Source organism: Pantherophis guttatus, chromosome 5 (genome assembly GCF_059756535.1).
Source record: "Pantherophis guttatus breed Tessera chromosome 5, ASM5975653v1, whole genome shotgun sequence".
In the NCBI taxonomy this organism is placed as follows: Eukaryota; Metazoa; Chordata; class Lepidosauria; order Squamata; family Colubridae; genus Pantherophis; species Pantherophis guttatus.
This window is the reverse complement of record NC_142067.1, coordinates 59,436,658-59,454,650: the sequence shown is the minus strand read 5'-3', so window position 1 is coordinate 59,454,650 and position 17,993 is coordinate 59,436,658. Positions and strand designations below refer to the sequence as shown.

At 37.2% G+C, this 17,993-nt stretch overlaps 1 protein-coding gene across 2 annotated transcripts in view; it reads left to right on the top strand.

Annotated features, from left to right (window-relative positions):
• Positions 1-5,598: 5,598 nt before the first annotated feature.
• The window catches only part of LOC117669427 (amine oxidase [flavin-containing] A-like), a 56,015-nt gene continuing 43,620 nt past the window's right edge, over positions 5,599-17,993 (top strand). Inside the window, exons 1-2 of one of the 2 annotated variants that reach the window (XM_087871272.1) lie at positions 5,599-6,133; positions 6,336-6,404. Coding sequence is in view for 1 of the 2 variants with exons in the window: in XM_034423864.3 (XP_034279755.1) it covers positions 6,055-6,133 (79 nt within the window). In the remaining variant the exon portion in view is untranslated. The remainder of the gene's footprint in view (positions 6,134-6,335; positions 6,405-17,993) is intronic. The other variant, XM_034423864.3, reaches the window with a different exon arrangement.

The following is a 17,993-nucleotide window of genomic DNA, read 5'->3' as shown; positions in this document are numbered from 1 at the left end:
AAAATACATTGTATGTTTGCATGTGTGTTTGTCTAAAAAATAAACTTTTTATTAAAAAACAAAAAACAAAAAAGGTAGGTGCGTCTTATACTCCAGTGTGTCTTATACTCCAAAAAATATAGTAATTGCAAAATGTACCAGACATATTTCTAATGTGCTGACTTGTGTGCTGCATTTTCTGCTAAGTATATACTTGTACGGATATATTTAGAGCAGGAAGAATGAGACAGTGGGAAATGAAGAACTGAAAGTAACAAGTATCTGAAAGCTTCAAATGTACACGGGTGTTTACAAAAAGTGACAATCAGTAAGAAAGTAAGAAAGAAAAAGGAAGTGAAACTATGGAATGCATATGTCAGTAAAAAAGGTATAAGAAATGTGGCTTGAGATGAGAATGGTGTTCTTTGCCTAATAGCAATCCTTGAAGGAACTGTTATATCTCTGGACCCCATTCAGGGATGGGTTCTAAATTTTTTTACTACCGGTTCTGCGGGCATGGCTTATTTTGTGGGCGTGGCTTGAGGGTCATGTGACAATTATTTAGGATTTAGCAGAGGTACTGGTCTACCAGGCTTTTAACTGCTTGCAGAGCTGTACCGATCTACCCATGTATTTTTGCAGGCACCGGTCTATTCATTTGTTTTCTTTTAACACTGATCAGCTGTAGGGCGGCCCTTTGAAGCCCCACGGCAAGAGTTTAAACAGTTTTTTTCCCTCTAGCCATCAGCTGGGACTCAGGAGGCAGCAATAGATTGGGGGTGGGGCCAAATAAAAGGTAAGAATAACGCAGGGGCGGGGGGGCAGAACCAGTTCGGTGATGACATATCGTCACTGCTACCGGTTCGGCTGAACCGGGAGGAACCCGCCACTGACCCCATTGCAATAGCTTGTTAATGTAAGTGCACTATTATTATATCTATTATATCTTTTGCTTCTGTCTTTGTTCCAAATTATTAGAAACAATAAACCTCTGACCTTAAAGTAAGATTTATTGCTTGTGGTTTGTCTTCATTTTTTATTAGAATTTTCCTACAGAGGGTTGTTGAAGCACTTGGAGGTTTATCGGTGTCCTCAGGGTCACCTGAATAGTGCTCCTGGTCTGCAATTTTATATCTATCATCAGGTTATGATTGTACAAAGACCCTATGTTTCTAACTTAGGTTCCTATTGCTATTCTTATAATGCTCTTGAATATATTATACTTTTGTACAGTCTGTTTGTTCTGAAATAGCATTGCATAAATGTTTTGTTGAATAGAATAAGGAACTTCATAGATGCACTTAAATGGCCTAAAATATTGATTGTATATGAGGAGTGCAAAACACAATAAAAATGAAGCTCTTTTAAAAATGGTGCCTTTTTCTGCATACTAATTGTGTGCATGCAAACACAAATAATTATTTTTAAAAAGTATGTCCAAATTTGCAGTATCAATTTGCAGCTTCAGCCTAACTTTGCATTTCTTTCTTATAACAGATTGTTTGATCTTTGTCTGTTTTCCTTCCCTGAATGTTCAGTGTGCCAGTTTTGAATTAAGGCAAGATAGGATTTGCCTTTCAAGTTGGCATTGTACCATTGCCTGTTGTATGATAGCAGTTTGAGTCATTAGCATGACCAGCAATTTTATTGGCTAGGATCCAAAGAAGTACACAATCAGTTTGTGCATTCAAAAGACTTTTGAACTAGATTTTTTCAACAGTCCCCTTCCTTCCTCCACTGTCACATGACATACTTCTTTTAGAACAGATAATCTTTTACTGCATATATGAAGCTTGTGAAATGTCCTGGAACTTTATATTTTGTAGGGCAAAAACATGACTGGGGTTCCTTGTCCTGCACTCTACTTTAAACTAGCTTTAGATTTCAAACCTGAAACAGGCATTGGCAACTAAACCAATTCCAGCAGTGTTTAATGAAATCCAAAGCGTGGCAAGAATAACTATGGCTCTTTTAAGTGTCTCTTTAGCGCAATTCGCAAAGGTCTCAATAGAAATGGCTTGCAACCAAAGTAGGAAAAAATTAATATGGCCCTCCAAAGCCTGCCACTAGGCTGACATCCAGCTTCCACAGTATGTAACTATTTTGGAATATCTATCTAATCTAATCTAGGGGGAAAGAAACATTGTTCTTTGCTTCTAATCTTGCATCCCAGTTCAGTTTGCACAAAGGGCAGAAACATGACTGGGTCTCTTTGTCCTGCACTCTATTTTAAACTAGCTTTAGATTTCAAATATAAGACAAGCATTGGCATCTAAACCAATTCCAGCAGTGTTTAATGAAATCCAAAGATCCAAGAAAGTGGCAAGAACAACTATGGCTCTTTTAACTCAATTGAAGTTACTAATTGTTACAGGGTTAGAAAAACAGAAATGAATTGCTAAATAGCCTAGAAAATGGTGTATTAATGCATGTATAGCAGTGATGACTATAATACAAGGCGTGCACGACACACCCCACCCCGGTGCCCCTTTCTTCTTGATTCTTGTCTGGTGTTAATCTCTAATTATCTGGGTGTGGGCTAAATGGGGACAGTAGGACAGGGACAGTAGGCACGCTGGTGGGCTTATGCATACCCCCTTAGGGACTTCTTAAGAAACATGAAAGGTCCACGGTAGACACTTTAAGGTAAAAGGTATGGGGATTAGCGAAACTAACAACAGGATCAGGTAAGAGTGTTCCAGACATTTACTATTGCAGAAGTCGTATTTCCTACAATCAAGATTAGAGCGAATTACATTGAGTTTGAATCTATTGATAGCCCTTGTGTTATTACGGTTGAAATTAAAGTACTCATTTACAGATAGGACTTTTTGGTAAATAATCTTATGAACTAAGCATAGGTCAGAACATAGACGGCATAGTTCGAGGCTATCCAGATCTAAAATTTCAAACCTGATGGTATACGGAATGTTATTTCGAGCAGAAGATTTGAGTACTCTTCAAGTAAAATATCTCTGGACTTTCTCTAATATATTGATGTCTGAAATACAGTGAGGATTCCAGGCGGGTGAACAGTATTCAAGTATAGGTCTGGCAAATGGATCTCCTTTATTTTATTTTAACAAATTGCTATTGGTTGCTCCTATAATCATCCTAGTTATAAATAAAGAAAAAAAATCCAAATCCATACTGTAAGTGTTGTTCAGCAGTCTTTAGTAAAACCTTGATTTCTTTGGTACAAAAGGAGGAGCAATGAAGGATAATATTAACAGTGAAAACTTTCTAAAAACAAGGGGTGAAATGAATAATTAGAACTGTGCATACAGACATCACATCAATTGCCTTGAAGAAAAGGTCTTAAAGAAAATCTTTGTGTTTGATGAGTTAATGTCCTTTATAGAACTATGATGAGCCCTATAGTCACTGTGCTTTCATTAATTAAAGAATATCCTACAATGGTACAACTTGTATCTGACTTCCCCTTCTTGGTTACAAAAGTTGTTAAATATACATAACATTAAGATCAAATCAAGTATGTTGATGGAACCAACATAGTACAATCAAGCCAGTAACTCAAAGAAAAAAAATGCTTCAATAATTTAATTTTGCTTGGCACAAGTCAGTATAATCCAGAACTATAGTATACCTAAGAAAACTCCATATATAAAACTGGCATTTCTTAGGATGACAGATCTGTTGACTGCACTTTTCCAAGCAGACTTTGATCATGATCTTGAAAACTGCTCTTAGGTAGTTAGCCTCCATCAGAGGCCCAGATGGATACTTGAACTATGGGACAGCTATTATTTAAAATATCCAGTTCTCTGAGCCAGTCATCGTGATTATCTCTGTCTCTTTACTCCAGGAACTGGTGCATGATAACAAAACACTGAATACCAAGCAAGGATGATATGCAGAGTTTTCAAAACTTATCAGGACAAACAGTAACATGCAATCCAGTCTTACTGATAGGTCACCACATAGTAGTCTTCTTAATCTGGAAAGTTTCTGAATCATATGGCCAAAGGTCCTACCTTCGAGGGGAAATGTGAACAGCTCTTTGGGTGCTTATTTTTTTCATTTCATTTGAATTCTATTCTGCCTTCTTGCTGAAGCAAAAGGCCAGCAGTAACCAAGCTTAACCAAATGGAAGCACACCAGTTTTGCAAACAGTTCCTGCTGGCCTAGGCGCTTATCAGAGGACAGCCTGAAGGAATAATTATCAGGAACTTCGATAAACCAGAAATATAGAGCTGCTGCTGTAATTTAGTGATAATCAAATACAGTTCATCTTTTTAAATGCCACATGCCAAGAACCATTACATTCAAGTCAGCAACTGATGCTCTAGCTGCTTTCAAATACCATGCAGTTTTGATTGAAGTCAATTCTTATGGAAATTAAAACAACTATCTTTAATTACCTTCCTTTTCTCTACTAAAAATTATTTTTTAAAACCCTTGATTAGCTGGTTAAAATGTATTAATATTTTTATTTTTAGTTCAAGCAAATGAAAAATTTTCCACTTCAAAGATGAATTTCCCCCTGATTCTTTGAGTCCCACTTCAATTGGATTTCAGGCATTCCGCAGTAGGAGCTGCCACACCAAAATATGCCCAGAAGAAGCTGCCTCATGAAGTGGTCATTATGATAATAATAACCAGTTATTTTATTTATTATTTTATTTTATTTAAAATCTTTATATAGCTGCCTGTCTTATACTGAACTTTGGGTGGCTCCCAACCAATAATTAGATCATCAATAATAACACATAATACATATACCTATTAAAACCATAAACCAAGGGTTGGCAACCTGCAGCTCTGGAGCCACGTGTGGCTCTTTCGGTCCTCTGCTGTGGCTCCGTTGGCTGATCCCACCACTGGCTGGCCCCGCCCCTCCCCTCCCAGTCATTCCTCACCTGGCCTGAAAAGGTAAGGGCGACAGCGGAGGATGGAGACTCACTCCATATTCCAAATCTGAAGCGAAGCGCCCCTGTACTTGCCTTTGCGCGGCAACAGCATTTGGCCGCCTTTGCGGTACATTTGCGCTCAAGGCAGCCCTTGCCTCCCGCTGCTTCAGGCTCAGAGCTGTTGCTGCCTCCATGGCCTGCCTGCTGCTCTCACAGTACCTCACAGTGAAATTTAGTGCACTTCACAATGGGGGAGATGGGGTCCCCACCTCCTCCTGAAGCCCATTATGATGCGGAGCCACAATGCAACCCTGGCCCACTCCCCCTGATGAGAGAGACACACACAGAGAGAGAGACACAGAAAGAGAGAGACAGAAAGACAGAGGTGAACAACACACCTGAGGCCAGGTGTGGCAAGAGTTGGCTGGGAGGGGTGGGGTGAGGCGGTGCCGGGCGGGGCCAATAATTTAACAAGCAGTTCTCTGCCCTAATGACCGGCTGGGTGTGTTCATAAGACTGGGTGGGAGTGAGTGACCTCAAGTTGGCCACATCCACCCAGTCACACCGGTTATTAAAAATTACTGGCTCCCGGTGTTTTGTTTTCTGTGGGAAACGGGTCCAAATGGCTCTTTGAGTGTTTAAGGTTGCAGACCCCTGCCATATACATAAAAAACCTGGGACCAAAATTTAGCTTCCACATAAAGTTAATAGTTCGTTGCTGAATTATCCTGGGATTTGTCTGGTTTTTGCAGCTATCCAGCAATCCCCAATGCCTTGATCCATTTCATCAACCCATTCGGCGGAGGTGATCTCGGAAGATTCAAGATGGAATAATGAATTCCCACGCATTGTGTTCTCCCAGGTGACCTGCCATCACCTGGCCAACGCGAGCAGGAAGCAGGGCTGCCTCTCGCCACGATGAATCTGGATATCATCGCTTTCTTCTCCTCCCGGCTCTCGACTGTACGCAACCCGCCCTTTCCGACCTGCGCACTTCTCCTCCCGTTCCAGCCCTTGCCTCGCCCGATTTGTCTCCACAGCCAGCTTCCTAATCTCTAACGGAGATGATTGGCAGGGCAAGGCGGGGCGTCTCAGCAGGAGACCCAGCTGGGAAATGTGCTGCTGCACCGCCCAGCTGGCCAGTGAGAAAATAGCACCTTCGCCGTCTGACGCCCAAAACTGACGGCAAAGTTAGCCCAGAGGCATGGAAGACACGGCAGTCGCCCCCGCCGATAGCGCAGCTATGAGCTACGACGTGATCGTGGTTGGGGGAGGCATTTCAGGTCAGTGAGCTTCCGCGGCACCTTCTGCTGACCCCGACGCCCTCTCTCTCCCCGTCTCAACAGGCGGCAAAGTTCTCCGTCAAGTTGGACGGGGGGCTCAGGCGAGCAGATCTGCGACTCGGGCGCTCGCCTGATTGGGAACTTCGCTCGCTCGTGTTGTTTCGTTATATGTTGTGTTGTTTTGCTTTTAAATTCTGGTCAGGATGACAACGGAGGATAGATTTCAGGACCAGATCGCAGGGACAGGATTTTCTTCTGCTGGATTGCCGAGGTACAGAGACAGTCTGGTATAGTGGTTAATTGAACCGCGAGCTCTAGTCCCACTTTGGGCATAAAGCGAGCTGGAGTGACCTAGGTCAAGCACCCTCTTTCGACCCTAGGGTGAAAGCAAGGGCAAACGGTTTCTGAAACCTTGCCAGAAAACTGCAGGAATGTTGCCAGAAAAAAAAAAGGGGGGGGGAGGTTTGCCAAAGTTCTTTCAGATTGAGAGAATACAAAGTGTGAATTGCCTACTGGGCCGTTTGATTTCATTTATCTTTTACCTTGGACTCTTGGACTCTTACATATCTTAAATATATTGTCTTGGTACATTTTTTTTTCAGGAAAACTATAGAGTTTGTTTTTTCTTTATCTAAGAATAGCATATATAAGACACATTCTTGCAGTTTGAGATAAAACATGTTTGCTAACATATATTTCATTACCAGACCTCTTTCTACAAATTCATTTAATACATCCTATGCTCTTCTGGAGTTGTTCCTTTGACCGTATCAAATTCATGAAACATTCAGGAGAATCACAGGTGTCATTTAGAAATGTACTGTCAGAGTTGAGTTACCTCTGCCTTTGGTTGCAAAAACTAAGTGTAGGCACAAAGACTGTTCTCTGCTTGTCTCTTGCTCCTATATAATGTTTTCAAAAATATTCAAACATGATAGTTGCAACAAAGAAAAACCCATGTGCCATTCAGACCTTGTGGGTTATTTAAATATTTGTTTTCTGTTGCAGTGCTCTGAAAGTTTTTATTGAAGAACTGTTCAAACAAGTAAAATGAATTTCTATTTTATTTGTTTCTTAGTTATTAATTATAAAGTTTTACTAAAGTCAGCAATGGCAATATTGAAATGGGAGCAAACTATTAAAAGAGCAATGAAAGGAAAAGTCACTGGCGATTGCTATGGATGCTCCTATCTAGATGTCTTGGACTTCAGTTTCACAAGCTGTACAGACTGGAAATTCTAAAATTGAATTGCAGTGCATCTACAGGGCCACAGACTGAGGAAAGCTGCTGTGCATTGTAGGGGTATATCCTCGTGAACTTGGTAGAAATTGCCTCTGAGTTAAAGTTCATAGAATTGCACTGTTTACAATTTTCGACACACTATTTTTAAAGAGAGTCCATTTTAGACTTATTTATTAATTGTGCTTGTAGTCCACCCAAAAGTTAAACAGTTTTTTAAAAGTATTTTCAAGTTAATTTTAAAAGTAATTTAACTTACTAACACTTTTTAACCTCCAAAAAAATGATAAAACATTGAAACTGAATTGTAAATTCTTTTTAGTTAACTAATCCTCTTTCAGCTTTTAATTTTCATCATTTTCCATAAGCCCTCCAGATCACAAACATTACTGTCAACTTTGTATTTTAATAGCAGGATAGAAACATAATATTATTTTCTGAAAATTGCCACAATCAGTTTCTTTTTACATCGCTTTAATCCCTTAATTCGTGTAAAATCAGAGTGACTGAACAGAGCTGAGTGTTTAACAGCTGGATCCCAGGTGTGGAGTTGGCAGCAAATATTTTCTCTTTGTGCCCTAAGAGAGAAATATCTGCTGCAGCCTAGGATTGAACTCTCAACCTTCTGAATGGGAAGTGAGCATCTATACCACTAGGCTACCACACCACTCTGGAAGATTGCCACAATCAGTGAATATGGAAAACCATTCTACAATTCAGTGTCATTAAAGCTCTAGTAAACAGATGTACTGTTCAGAGACATAGTGATATTTTAATTTTAAAAGTTGGGCTCTCTAACAATAATGAAAGCCAGTCATAAATGCTAGTAATAAATACTATTACTATACTAGTCATAAACAGTAATAATATATTATATAAAATATACTGTGTTTCCCCGAAAATAGGACATGTCCCGAAAATAAGGCCAAACCTGATTTTTGGGGTGGGCATAAATATACACCCTAGTGTATATTTATGCCCAAAAATAAGCCCTAGTAAAGGGGTGGGCATGGCCAGCACAGGAGGCAGCCCTTCCCTTCCCAGGTCACCACCTGGAGGTTCAGCCCCTTAATTGCTGCCCGCTGATCAGCTGAGCCAGCGAGGACTATGCAACTCGGCCCAGATCTCCAGAGCACCTCCCCAACTGCCGGCCTCCTCCCACTTTTCCTGCCGATTTTTCTTTACTTGGGATCGCAGCACTTAATAGAAATGTGCAGTTAGAGGAATGCAAGTTCAGAGTTTATGTCAGGTAAAATGTAGTGAAACAAAACCAGACTCGTGGCAGAACAAATGTGAGCAAGTTGCAATGTCCTTTGTTGTCTTGAGCACACTTGGGATGTGTACAACTGCCAGCAAAAAAATTGATTTAATTTTCTTGCAGTGAATCATAGCTGAATATGGGATATTACTATAGGAGGCAGGAAAAAAATTATTTCAAACATTTATTTTTATTAATATTTTATTTACAATGTTTGCTTTCTAACAATTAAGGATTATAAGGCACTATTTAAGAAAGATCAGGCTATGTCTATACTATGCTGGAGACAGTATTTTACAAAAACGTATTAGGACCTTTCAGCACTTTTTAAGTAGAGTTATAGCTGTTTAGATTTTATTTTTTTTTAAAAAAAGGACTGTTTTTCCACTAAACATTCAAGTTAGAATGCCCCACTTGTTTACATTTTAGATGTAGGATCAATATAGTATTATTTGATATTTCCCCAGTTTTCATTTTTCACTCTTGAAAGAGACCAGTGAAGTATACTCATGGTATAGACTTCCTTCCTTCCTTCCTTCCTTCCTTCCTTCCTTCCTTCCTTCCTTCCTTCCTTCCTTTCTTCCTTCCAACGTCATATTTAGAGTTTAGTCCCTCCCACCCAAAAAGTTCAATAATTGTTATTTTGCCATTGTATATGTTTAAGGAAAATAATTCTTTTTTAAAAAAGTATGCTCTTAACACTAAATAAATAACCAAAGTTGTTTAGAAAGGTATACTCAGACATTTTATTTTTAAATGACTATTAAAGTGTACATTTTCTCTCTCTCTCTCTCTCTTTTTTTTTTTTTTTTGAAAATCCCAACAAAGGGGTAGATAGAACAATGTGTTGTATAAGAACAGAGAGTAAACCTACAATATCTTTGATAATACTGAAAATCAATCACAGATTAATTTATACTGAAAAATGGCATTTGCCTAAATTGATTGTGTGCCATCAAATCAGTGTTAACTCTTAATGACCACGTCGATAGATTTTTTCCCCCATGATGTTCTGTCATAACCTTGTGCTTGAGGTCTTCCAGCACCCATCACCACTGAAACTAAATCCATCCCTCTTGCTGTTGTTTGTCCTCTTTTTTTTCCTTCTGCCTTTTCTAAGAGCTAGATCTTTGCACAATATTTCCAAAGTATGGTAATTTGACCCTGGTCATTTGTGCATCTAATGAAACTCTGGACTAAATAGGTCATTAATCCATTTTTTTCTTGGCTATCCATGGTATTTCCAGAACACCAAACTTGAAAAATGTCAATACTCTTTCAAGTTATTAATGTTTTTCCTTCAATTTTAAAACCATACTCATCTTCTTCCAATTCAGTTTCCCTTAATACATATTCATCATATATGTTGACTAAGCAAGGGGGGAGTATGCAGCTTTGTCTCACTCTTTTATCAACCTGCAGTCTATTTCACCATTCTCTGTCTAAAGGGTAGCTTTCTTACCTGAGTATAAATTTTGCATGAATACAATGAAATGTTCTGGGATTCTCAGTTTCTTAAGCACATCCCACGCTTGATACTGTTGACCCAGTCAATGGCCCTGCAATTCTAGAATCCATGAAACATGTATTGAGTTCTTTTTCTAAATTTTTGACTTTCTCAATGATCTAACATGCATCAGCAATTTTTCTTTCTTTCTTGGCCTTTTCTAAAGCCAGCTCAAACATCTGCAGATTAGAATCGGGAAAATTAATACTATTTCAGATATCCCCAAGACAGGGAGAAGTCTCACCTACTTTTCCTCATGTGTATCAGTTCATTGAAGGAAATTGCAGTTGGCTGAGGTGCTATATTAATTCAAAATCCCTGTCTCCCAGTAGTGCATATTTTAAAGGCTAAGAAAGCCTGTATTAGAAGAAAAGGATCATCTCTATTAATAACAAGTGGGATTGTATTTAGCTATGTGGTGCCTTTTCAGCACTCAATTACTTCCAAGTTCCCATGCATTTGCTTCATAGTCTCTTCAACAGTCTAATAAGATGAACAGGAAATATAGCTGAAATGACATTGGAACCTCAGTTTCTCCACATTGTTCCTTTGACATACCAGCATTCTTAATAAAATTAATTAATTGCAATTATTGTATGTTTTCTAATTGGATATTAAATTAAATCTGTCACAACTCAATGTTACAACTTTAAGGAGTAACAGTTTGTGAAGGAAAGATAAAAAAAGAAATTTTCATTTTTATTACTGCTGAAGAACTCTTCTCATCTATTTCCTAATAACATTTCCTTAATTCTCTCTCTGCACTTAATAGCCTAAGAACAAGTCCTTGTCTCGGGTAGAGAAGATTTGAATGCAGGTACTTTTTGATTAATGCTAGTGAAGAAGGATCTGAGTTCAATCATAGACAATTTTAATAATGGTCAAGCTGCTGTGATCATTTCTGTGCACTAGAGGTTGAAAACATCAAAAAGAACATTGAATTCATCTCTCTCAATCAATCTCAGGTACACAAACTTTCATCTGTGCTCATAATTACTACTGATAGTCATTCTCATTTGATGAAGATGACTTTGATTTTCCAAATTTTCCAAATGACCCTTATTGCTATATTGCCTTAGCATTCTGTTGTCAAAGCAAGTGGCTACTCAGATTTGCTAGTGACAGTGAGAAATAAAAGTGCTTCCTGCCTTTTTCTTTATTAAAGGCAAAATGGTTAAGGAGCAAGATAATTATTTTTATTCCAGGAAGTATTCATATGTCTGGTGATTACCCTTGCCAGGTGTCCACTATTTGAGCGGACAGTCCGCTTTTTTCACATTATGTTCACTATTTTTTTTCACAAAATAGGGGACATTTTTTTTATTCAAAAGCTTTATGATGAAATGGTACGTAATCTAAAGCTGTACAGTCTAAGAAAATAAAGATAGGAGAATCGCATTTTGTCTTTTTTTTTCATAAGTTAGAATGAGACAAAGATCAAATATCCATTGAACTCGATTCTCCGAAAAAATTAATGATGAGATTAAAATAAAAATATATTATAAAATTATGTACAGTTCACATTTTTAAAATGTATTGTAGCTTGTGTTGACTGACTAAAATGGCGTCGAGTGATGAGAGTGACAGCGGCGAGATTTCAAATTCTTTAAAACGAAAGAGAGGAGTGTGCAAATACACCAAAGATTGGGAAGCTACTTTTGCATGGATTACCAACAACAAAACCGACAGAACAAATATGACGGCCTACTGTAAATTGTGTCAGAAATCTATCACAATTGAATATAAAGGTATAAAAGCTGTCACACAGCATGCAAGCATAAAAAATCATTTAGATAAGGAGAAAATAGCTTCCAGCAACAAGCGAATCAATTCTTTTTTCATTGTTAAAGACTCCTCTTTCAGTGAGAAAGTGACTGTAGCTGAAATGGCGGAAATTTACCATGGGATCAAACACCATATTTCTTTCCTGGCTCAAGATTGCGGTATTAAGTTAATGAAGCAAATTTTTGATGATTCAGAAATTGTAAAAAAGATGTCTTGTGGAAGAACCAAATCATCAGCTATTGTCAATGAGGTTTTGTATCCTTTTTCTATTGAATTGATTCTCAATGATCTTAAAACTGGAATTCCATTTTCTCTCTCCACTGATGCATCAAACAAGGGAAATCGCAAAATGTATCCCATTGTTGCACAATATTTTACTTGTGAAGAAGGACTGTGTGTGAAAATTTTAGACTTTTATGAGGATTCTTTCGAAGATTCTACATCAATAAAAAATCATCTGTGTCGAGTTCTTAGTGATAACGAATTGGAAATAAATAATGTTTCAGCTTACTCAGCAGATAATGCATCGGTCAATTATGGAGTGAACAAATCTGTTTACCAAAAATTATTGCTGGAAAATGACAATATTGTAGCTGCACATTGCAATAATCACATTTTACACAACAGCGCAAAAAATGCATTAAAGCAGTTATCTTTTGATATCGAAAATGTAGTGCTGAAGGTTTTTGCCGAATTTTTGAATTCTGCGAAGAAACGAGAAGAGTTAAAATCATTTTTTGAGTTTTGCGAGTCAGAATTGTTTAAAGTGGTCGAAAGACTTCTTTTAAACTGGATACCTCTAAAATCGTATTTTATTTCTCTTGGATCTGATGAGTGCCATAAGGTTATCTGGAACCTTATTTCGGATCAGGAAAATGAACTCGCAAAGGATGATGAACCAACAATTTCAGAATTGTATTTATATTTCACGCACTTCTTCATGTCAATAATGCAAGACACCCTACTGAAGCTGGAAAGCAAGAAAATTCTTGCATGTGATCTTCACATTATCATGTGTAAGCTGCGTGATTCTTTGCAAAAAAAATACGATGAGCAGTTTTTTGGAATGAAAGTTTTATTTGCCTTACGTAAAAAACATTTGCCTGAGAATGCCATGCAAAAGTTCAAGAAAGAAGCCATCAACGTGTATCAAAGAGCCATTGCGTACCTAGAAAAGTGGTATAATTTCACTGATTCAGTATATGAGACGCTAAGTTGTTTCGATCTAATTGATCGCAATAATCCTCCAACTTTAGAAGAAATGACGAACATCTGGTTATTATCACCATGGTGAGAAGAACTTCCACCCAACACTCTCTTTGATGAAATTTCTGCCTTAGAAGAAGTTTATGTTCATCTGCAGGGCGATTCATCCCTTGATAAGTGGACATACTTTTTCAAGAACCCCCCCCCCACTTGTCCGCTATTTTTTGGAAGCAGACCTGGCAACCCTACTGGTGATGATCACAAGGAAAACATTTGCATTTGTCTGATAGTTGCCCAGAAGTACAGAGATACTGATTGATGGTTTTCAGGATAGTTTTAGGAACAGGTTTTCCTTCTGCCCATAGCATAGGAAAAGAAATGTTTTTGCTTGAGAGATTCTGGCATGATTTCAAGAGCCAATGTGTCAAATATTGGATGTATTCCAGCAAAACCTGTATCCAAGGCTTAAGTAAATAGGCTTAAAGTGGACAGTTAAGTGTTTATAACTGGAATCTTATGTATGTTCATTTCAAACCAAACCTGTTTGAGCTTAGTTAAAGTAAGAAAATACACTCTGGAAAGAAACTGACATTTGCAGAAAGCATATCATTATAATTTAGTTTATGAGATTCATAGGATAGTAAGCCAGACATGAAGAACCAGCCAGCTTTAATAATATATTTCAATATAGATAGTCCCTGTATAACAACTGTCTTGGGCATCAATCATCTGAAGTGCTATTATAACATTACAACCAATCTCGTCAGTTATGACCATCACAGAGCTCCTCGGTCATGTGATTGCTGTTTGTGTACTTCAAATAGCATGCATTTTCACTTGTGACAAGCACAATGGAAGGCGGACTTAAAATCATGGTGATGTAATTTTCCATTTAGCAACTATGTTGCTTAGTGACCAGTTTATCAGTCCCAATAGTGGTTGCTAAGCAAGGACTACCTGCAATATATTTCCTCATTAGAAACCAATAGTTGTATTTTCCCACATACATAAGCTATTAATACCAGTCATCGTTTTTTAAAACCTGTACAATCACATTGTAAAAAAAAACCACATTTGATGTTTAATAGGGACTTATCAGAGGCAGATAAACTGTTATGAAGGTTTTTATTAGTAGTAGCCTTATGACATTTATTGACAGTCTTTAAATACCAATATTATTGTTGTTACAAAATGTAGTAAGTAGTTAAAGAAAGGGATTGAAACTATTTATTCTTCTGCTTTAAAGATTTGATTTACATTTGCTTTTATTTGATGTTCCCCAGTGTATTTTTATTTATTTATTTATTTATTTATTTATTTATTTATTTATTTATTTATTTATTTATTCATTCATTCATTCATTCATTCATTCATTCATTCATTCATTCATTCAATTTGTATGCCACCCCTCTCTGAAGACTCAGGGTGGCTCACAATGCATTTAAAATCATTATAAAAAACATTTAAAAATTAAAAACATTAAAACTCATTCACACCATTCATGGCCGGATCTCGCCGGATCACAAGAGCGAGATCAACGGCCCCAGGCCTGCTGGAAAAGCCAAGTCTTTACCGCTTTTCGGAAGGCCAATAGGGTGGGGATGGTCCGGACCTCAGGAGGTAACTCTTAGCAATGTTCATTGCTTCCAGTGCTGTCTTTAGAATTGGAAACATGGGACAGAATTAATTTCAGTATAATAACATATATGGATCTAAACCCTGATCCAAGTATTTAGCAAACCTTGTCTTATATCTATGTTTATTATCATCACATCTATTCACCAGTGGCCTCTTCATGTCCAAACTAAAAGTGTTGTCAAATATTTTGACTACATTTTTAAAAAATCCTCCCATTATTAATATAAATTATTACTAGGAAGAGTGCCATTAAGATTGCCACAGATAAGAAAATAAGATTAATCATTCCCTTCCAGTTTTTGAAATGTGCATGTTAAAGGTCAAATTGAGTTTGACCTTCATTTATTGCTGTGTGATAAGCAATTGTCTCTACTGAAGTAATTACATACTGTACAGTTGCTTAACTTTGTGACTATTTATACATGTAGTCTTCATTTAGTAACCACAATTGACACTACAACTCAATTACTAAGTGACATAGTCACTGCCGGGGAAATCATGTGATTGCAACTGTGCTTACATTTTTAACCAGCTCATCCAAAAACTGTGATAATTAGAAGAAAGATAATTAATGTTTGTGTTTACATTCTTTGGAAAGGAAGAGATTACAAAAGAATAAGCAGACCTGAAATGAGGAATATACATTGAAAAGATGCACTAGCATCCATTGTTTGTCTAATATGCTTGGAGCCCTGAGCAGTTTAGGAGGCAAACATAAGTGAAAGGAATTAAAGTGATTAAAGTTTTGTCAGTTAAAGGCAGCAGTTGGGAAATGGAATTGAGCTTCTAAACTTGTGGCCAACACTTTTCAGGGAAGCATACTGTAGAAAAGTTCAGGAAGAGATCACTTGTTTAAACAATCTCTTTGTTCTGGGAGAAGGGAAAAAATGGGCCAAGGCCAGGACAACATGTATTGATTGTAATGGTGAACACATGATTAAGAAAGAGTCTCTGTGAAGCTTGCAAATGCATGCCTTGGTTGCAAAGTTATTTTTTGGCACCATCATAACTTCAAATGATCATTGCATGAGGGAGTCAGTAAATGTGGTCTACCTGTATTACACAAAGGTTCTGCAGACAATTCTTGTGTTCTTCTTAGCTTCCTTATGTCTTCATGGAAATATGATCTTGGGAATTATAATTCTGAGAACAGAAAGATTTTGAGAATTGGATTTATGTTTGAAGAAATATTGGGGAAAAAACCTAAAAGTACACTTCAGTTGCTATTTCTTGTTGTTAACAAAATATCATTAAAAGTCAACTGTATATTGGGAAAGGAAATCATGGGCTGGAACATTTATCCCTGAGGGTATAGAAGAAATGTTATCTGGTTTATTTTGGCAGCTCTGCATTAACTTCTCTGCACAGAGATTTCTATTTGACTAATGAGAACTGAGAGCTATTGCCAAATGTCATTTCTCAGTGAAACACAGAAGTAATTAGGTTTCCCATTAGTGAAGCAGTGTAAGCAAATCACAGCAAATTTGTGCATGGCTTTGGTAAACATTTAATGTAACAGATACATTGATATAGGCAGCTTGTACTGTAATTTACTGTGCTTTGTGATAATCAAGAAGTACAAAGTAACATATTAAGCAGCAGTTGTGGCCTAGGAGTTCTAAAAAGATAAGGCTTGATTATATTTGGATATTTTATTAGATTCTTCCATTTCAATTGCATCTTTTCATTCTGATTTTTTTTTTTTTATTTGATTTATATGTCGCCCTTCTCCGGAGACTCAGGGCGGCTTACAATGTGTTAAGATGCAATTGAAATGGAAGAATTTAATAAAATATCCAAATATAATCAAATGGAGAAGTATAGGATGAGGATATTTGACTTAGAAATTGTACATGTGAAAAGGAACTTCCAGTTGTAGTGGAATACAAGCTGAATATTTGTGGATGTAAGTAGTACTGAATACAAATTACCTGCTAATTTTTAAAATGTCTGTATTCTATAGTAGAAACTAGTTCATTCAGCATGGATCTTACCTCTTACACTGATAATAATTTGCTCAAACCATCCAAATAATTTGCTCAGTCATTAGTATAGAATAACCTTGAGAACTTGATCACAGATAACATGACTTTAAATTTGATCAGGCATTCTGGAAGGGATACCTCTCTTGCCTCCAAAATTATTGCTTTGAATTAATTGTCAGAATTCACTCAACTATTGATTTTTTTCCTGATACTTACCATATTTTTCGGAGTATAAGACGACCGGAGTATAAGACACACCTACCTTTTTTGGTGAGGAAAACAAGAAAAAGAGATCTGCCTCTGCCTCTGAGCAATTTTGCAGCAAACAGCCTGCTTTACTTTCATTTTCGTTTTCAGCAAAGTTTGATTAGCACAAGGAAAAAAAATCTGCTCCAGCAATTTACCTCTTTGCAGCAAGCAGCAGAGCCCTGTGCAAAACAGCTGAGAGCAAATCAGCTGAGAGTTGGGAGGCCGATCCAATCAACTTGTGCTAATTAGGCTGTGCTGAAGCTGAAAGGAGCTGTTTTTTCTTGCTGTTTGCTTGCAAGGAGGTAACTGCTGCAAGGCAGAGGCCAAAGGGTGGGGGCCAGATGGGCGGAGCTACATTCGGTGTATAAGATGCACCTAAATTTTCACCCCCTTTTAGGGGGGAAAAGGTGCATCTTATACTCTGAAAAATACAGTATTTAGAATTTGGCTTTTTTCTTGGGGACTGACTGGAGATTCAGAGGGATTTGTGTGTATTTCTCTCTGTGTGTATGTGTGTATAATTGTATATATATAATAATTTGATTTTGGTTATCAAAATTTTGTTGTTAAAATAAAATATATTTTGTTGTTATTTTAATGCCTGAAAATTGCCTATAGTAGATCTAGTGATTAAATAAATGCATATATTAATAAAAAGTTCACATGTATGCAGATTTAATGCACCACACAGGTAGTCGACAGATTCATTTAGTAACCATTCAGTTACAACCCAGATGAAAAAATAAGCTTGTGAAAAATCCTTGCATTTATGATCTTTGCAATCTGTAAAGTGTAGGAAAGCTGAAATAAAATTTTAAAATTGTAATCTTTCACTTAGCAACTGTTTTGCTTAACAATTAATTTGCCAGTTCCAATTTTCACCATACAAGGACTACCTGTCTTTAAAAACAGAGTAAAAATACTTCTGTTGAAAAGATTAAAAAATTGAAATGTATAAGGAACACATTGTTGTGTATTCAGTTTACTATAGA